Consider the following 6,228-nt stretch of genomic DNA (forward strand, 5'->3'; position numbering starts at 1 on the left):
CTCTTTCTCATGATAGCTACTGTATCTGTATTTGTGTATGATTTTCGATTTATGTTCGTACCTTGTTATGTACTATCCCCCCCAATATTCCTTGTGACCCCGGTACACTTGGTAATAAAGACATATTCTATTCTATTCTGTCCGCTCCTTTCCCTTGTATGGTCATCGATTGATTGGTTGATTGATGTGTGACGTTCCAGCCAGGACTGTGTGATAACGTTACACAACGACAGCTCCTACCCCGTCACCTCCCTGTCCCTCAAACTGGATGCTCGTAACGACACCAGAGGTAAGCATCATAGCGACACCAGAGGTAAGCATCATAGCGACACCAGAGGTAAGCATCGTAACGACACCAGAGGTAAGCATCGTAACGACACCAGAGGTAAGCATCGTAACGACACGAGAGGTAAGCATCCTAACGACACCAGAGGTAAGCATCGTAACGACACGAGAGGTAAACATCGTAACGACACGAGAGGTAAGCATCATAGCGACACCAGAGGTAAGCATCATAACGACACCAGAGGTAAGCATCGTAACGACACGAGAGGTAAGCATCGTAACGACACCAGAGGTAAGCAGAGGTAAGCATCATAACGACACCAGAGGTAAGCATCGTAACGACACCAGAGGTAAGCATCATAGCGACACCAGAGGTAAGCATCGTAACGACACCAGAGGTAAGCATCGTAACCCTAACCCTAACCATAACGACACCAGAGGTAAGCATCATAGCGACACCAGAGGTAAGCATCGTAACGACACCAGAGGTAAGCATCGTAACCACACCAGAGGTAAGCATCATAGCGACACCAGAGGTAAGCATCGTAGCGACACCAGAGGTAAGCAGAGGTAAGCATCATAACGACACCAGAGGTAAGCATCGTAACGACACCAGAGGTAAGCAGAGGTAAGCATCGTAACGACACCAGAGGTAAGCATCATAACGACACCAGAGGTAAGCAGAGGTAAGCATCGTAACGACACCAGAGGTAAGCATCGTAGCGACACCAGAGGTAAGCATCATAGCGACACCAGAGGTAAGTATCGTAACGACACCAGAGGTAAGCAGAGGTAAGCATCGTAACGACACCAGAGGTAAGCATCGTAACGACACCAGAGGTAAGCAGAGGTAAGCATCGTAACGACACCAGAGGTAAGCATCATAACGACACCAGAGGTAAGCATCATAGCGACACGAGAGGTAAGCATCATAACGACACCAGAGGTAAGCATCCTAACGACACCAGAGGTAAGCATCGTAACGACACCAGAGGTAAGCATCGTAAGCATCATAGCGACACCAGAGGTAAGCATCATAGCGACACCAGAGGTAAGCATCGTAGCGACACCAGAGGTAAGCATCATAGCGACACCAGAGGTAAGCATCATAGCGACACCAGAGGTAAGCATCATAACGACACCAGAGGTAAGCATCCTAACGACAGAGGTAAACATCTGACGTGGATGTGTCTGTTCAGCTCCCTTCTGATGTTATCTGACAGTCAGATGATCAGAGTATCCATATTATTTGTTCAACATTTGCACACACTGATGACTTGTAAATTAATTCAGGAAAGCACAAAGAGTGTAAAACAGATTGAATTCAGAACGTTTTATAGACATGAAAGGGCCCCTTTGTCTAATTCTGTTGTCTGACTTGTGACTGAGACAAAACTGGGTCAGACGCCATTGTTGACAAGCACTGTAACTCGCGCGTGGAGATTGGAAAGGTCAGTTAAGATATTCTTAGCTTATAATGTCGTTATGGAAATTAGGTGTCACACCAAAAATTCTAAACTATCGAAGGGCCGGATTGGGGCCCTTTGTCTGAAATGGTTGTGAAGAATAGTTCCCCAGTGGGGGCCTTTGTCTGAAACGGTTGTGAAGAATAGTTCCCCAATTGGGGCCTTGGTCTGAAACGGTTGTGAAGAATAGTTCCCCAATTGGGGCCTTGGTCTGAAACGGCTGTGAAGAATTGTTCCCCAATTGGGGCCTTGGTCTGGAATGAGTTAACCATTCTGCCGTGTTCCCCCATAGTGTTGTGTTCACTGTGATTGCCGTGTTCCCCATAGTGTTGTGTTTACTGTGATTGCCGTGTTCCCCCATAGTGTTGTGTTGACTGTGATTGCCGTGTTCCCCATAGTGTTGTGTTGACTGTGATTGCCGTGTTCCCCCATAGTGTTGTGTTGACTGTGATTGCCGTGTTCCCCATAGTGTTGTGTTTACTGTGATTGCCGTGTTCCCCATAGTGTTGTGTTGACTGTGATTGCCATGTTCCCCATAGTGTTGTGTTGACTGTGATTGCCGTGTTCCCCATAGTGTTGTGTTGACTGTGATTGCCGTGTTCCCCCATAGTGTTGTGTTGACTGTGATTGCCGTGTTCCCCATAGTGTTGTGTTCACTGTGATTGCCGTGTTCCCCATAGTGTTGTGTTTACTGTGATTGCCGTGTTCCCCATAGTGTTGTGTTGACTGTGATTGCCATGTTCCCCATAGTGTTGTGTTGACTGTGATTGCCTTGTTCCCCATAGTGTTGTGTTGACTGTGATTGCCGTGTTCCCCATAGTGTTGTGTTCACTGTGATTGCAGACTTCACGGACAGGATGTTCCAGTGGAGTGAGGAGAACATCCAGTCTCAGCTGCCCCTGCAGCCAGGGGCCCAACTCTGTATTGCCCTCTGCCTCTACGCACACAGTGACTTCCTCCTGCCTCCAGTTACCTCCCCTGGTGGGTGACTATGTTGTGTTATGGTGTTTTGTGTTGTGTTGTGTTGTGGTGTTTTGTGTTGTGGTGTGTTGTTTTGTATTGCAGTCTGTTTTAGTTGTTTGTGAGGTAGTCTGTTGTATTTTAGTGTCATTTATTATAGTGTGGTGTGGTGTAGTACTTTTTGTCAGAACAGATTTCTTTGTGTGAAATTCTGGTAAGTGGCTGTATTGTATTGTATTGTATTGTATTGTACTGCACTATGTTGTATTGTACTGTATTGTATTGTACTGTACTGTACTGTATTGTATTGTATTGTACTGTACTGTATTGTATTGTATTGTACTGTACTGTATTGTATTGTATTGTACTGTATTGTATTGTATTGTACTGCACTGTATTGTATTGTACTGTATTGTATTGTATTGTACTGTACTGTATTGTATTGTATTGTATTGTACTGTATTGTATTGTATTGTATTGTACTGTACTGTATTGTATTGTATTGTACTGTACTGTATTGTATTATATTGTACTGTATTGTATTGTACTGTATTGTATTGTATTGTACTGTACTGTACTGTATTGTATTGTACTGTATTGTATTGTATTGTACTGTACTGTATTGTATTGTATTGTACTGTACTGTATTGTATTGTACTGTATTGTATTGTATTGTACTGTACTGTACTGTATTGTATTGTACTGTATTGTATTGTATTGTATTGTATTGTACTGTATTGTATTGTACTGTATTGTATTGTATTGTATTGTACTGTACTGTATTGTATTGTATTGTACTGTATTGTATTGTATTGTACTGTACTGTACTGTATTGTATTATATTGTACTGTATTGTATTGTATTGTACTGTATTGTATTGTATTGTACTGTATTGTATTGTACTGTATTGTATTGTACTGTATTGTACTGTATTGTATTGTACTGTATTGTATTGTATTGTACTGTATTGTATTGTACTGTATTGTATTGTACTGTATTGTATTGTACTGCACTGTATTGTATTGTACTGTATTGTATTGTACTGTATTGTATTGTACTGCACTGTATTGTATTGTACTGTATTGTATTGTACTGTATTGTACTGTACTGTATTGTATTGTACTGTATTGTATTGTACTGCACTGTATTATATTGTACTGTATTGTATTGTACTGTATTGTATTGTACTGCACTGTATTATATTGTACTGTATTGTATTATATTGTACTGTATTGTATTGTATTGTACTGTATTGTATTGTACTGTACTGTATTGTATTGTACTGTACTGTATTATATTGTACTGTATTGTATTGTATTGTACTGTATTGTATTGTATTGTACTGTATTGTATTGTACTGCACTATGTTGTATTGTATTGTATTGTATTGTACTGCACTGTATTGTATTATATTGTAATACACTGTACCGCATGGTATTGTATTGTACTGCACTGTATTGTATTGTATTATATTATAATACACTGTACCGCATGGTATTGTATTGTACTGCACTGTATTGTATTGCATTTTGTCATAACATCCCTAGGAAAATGGTTGACACTGAGCATAAGATAGGCTTGGCTTTGAAAGGGTTAATTGAATGATGTCCTGTGATGCTATGACAAAAACTGTAAGCCAAACATGGAATTGAACGCAAAAGAACCCCCACGAAAACAATGACGTTGTGTCGCTGGACATACATTAGGTCTGGCACTGAAAGGATTGATTGAATGATGTGATGCTGTGGCTGAAAGGATTGAATGATGTGATGCTGTGGCTGAAAGGATTGATTGATGTGATGCTGTGTGGCTGAAAGGATTGAATGAATGATGTGATGCTGTGGCTGAAAGGATTGATTGAATGATGTGATGCTGTGTGGCTGAAAGGATTGATTGAATGATGTGATGCTGTGGCTGAAAGGATTGAATGATGTGATGCTGTGGCTGAAAGGATTGATTGAATGATGTGATGCTATGGCTGAAAGGATTGAATGATGTGATGCTGTGGCTGAAAGGATTGAATGAATGATGTGATGCTGTGGCTGAAAGGATTGATTGATTGATGTGATGCTGTGTGGCTGAAAGGATTGAATGATGTGATACTGTGGCTGAAAGGATTGATTGAATGATGTGATGCTGTGGCTGAAAGGATTGATTGAATGATGTGATGCTGTGGCTGAAAGGATTGATTGAATGATGTGATGCTGTGGCTGAAAGGATTGATTGATTGATGTGATGCTGTGGCTGAAAGGATTGATTGAATGATGTGATGCTGAAAGGATTGATTGAATGATGTGATGCTGTGGCTGAAAGGATTGAATGAATGATGTGATGCTGTGGCTGAAAGGATTGATTGAATGATGTGATGCTGTGGCTGAAAGGATTGAATGATGTGATGCTGTGGCTGAAAGGATTGATTGATTGATGTGATGCTGTGGCTGAAAGGATTGATTGAATGATGTGATGTTGTGGCTGAAAGGATTGAATGATGTGATGCTATGGCTGAAAGGATTGATTGAATGATGTGATGCTGTGGCTGAAAGGATTGATTGATGTGATGCTGTGGCTGAAAGGATTGATTGATTGATGTGATGCTGTGGCTGAAAGGATTGAATGATGTGATGCTGTGGCTGAAAGGATTGAATGAATGATGTGATGCTGTGGCTGAAAGGATTGATTGAATGATGTGATGCTGTGGCTGAAAGGATTGAATGATGTGATGCTGTGTCTGAAAGGATTGATTGATTGATGTGATGCTGTGTGGCTGAAAGGATTGAATGAATGATGTGATGCTGTGGCTGAAAGGATTGATTGATTGATGTGATGCTGTGGCTGAAAGGATTGATTGAATGATGTGATGCTGTGGCTGAAAGGATTGATTGAATGATGTGATGCTGTGGCTGAAAGGATTGATTGAATGATGTGATGCTATGGCTGAAAGGATTGAATGATGTGATGCTGTGGCTGAAAGGATTGATTGAATGATGTGTTGCTGTGGCTGAAAGGATTGATTGAATGATGTGATGCTGTGGCTGAAAGGATTGATTGAATGATGTGTTGCTGTGGCTGAAAGGATTGATTGAATGATGTGATGCTGTGGCTGAAAGGATTGATTGAATGATGTGATGCTGTGGCTGAAAGAATTGATTGAATGATGTGATGCTGTGGCTGAAAGGATTGATTGAATGATGTGATGCTGTGGCTGAAAGGATTGATTGATTGATGTGTTGCTGTGGCTGAAAGGATTGATTGAATGATGTGATGCTGTGGCTGAAAGAATTGATTGAATGATGTGATGCTGTGGCTGAAAGGATTGATTGAATGATGTGATGCTGTGGCTGAAAGAATTGATTGAATGATGTGATGCTGTGGCTGAAAGGATTGATTGATTGATGTGATGCTGTGGCTGAAAGGATTGAATGATGTGATGCTGTGGCTGAAAGGATTGAATGAATGATGTGATGCTGTGGCTGAAAGGGTTGATTGAATGATGTGATGCTGTGGCTGAAAGGATTGA

General features: G+C 41.1%; 1 protein-coding gene across 6 annotated transcripts in view; it reads left to right on the top strand.

Annotated features, from left to right (window-relative positions):
- LOC143277130 (trafficking protein particle complex subunit 9-like) overlaps window positions 1-6,228 on the top strand; it is a 95,096-nt gene that overhangs the window by 48,179 nt on the left and 40,689 nt on the right. For all 6 annotated transcript variants that reach the window (XR_013053685.1, XR_013053684.1, XR_013053682.1 and 3 more), the window contains exons 17-18: window positions 201-289; window positions 2,595-2,732. Coding sequence is in view for 2 of the 6 variants with exons in the window: in XM_076581869.1 (XP_076437984.1) it covers window positions 201-289; window positions 2,595-2,732 (227 nt within the window). In the remaining 4 variants the exon portion in view is untranslated. The remainder of the gene's footprint in view (window positions 1-200; window positions 290-2,594; window positions 2,733-6,228) is intronic.

The sequence above is a fragment of the Babylonia areolata genome, chromosome 33, assembly GCF_041734735.1.
Source record: "Babylonia areolata isolate BAREFJ2019XMU chromosome 33, ASM4173473v1, whole genome shotgun sequence".
Taxonomy (NCBI): Eukaryota; Metazoa; Mollusca; class Gastropoda; order Neogastropoda; family Buccinidae; genus Babylonia; species Babylonia areolata.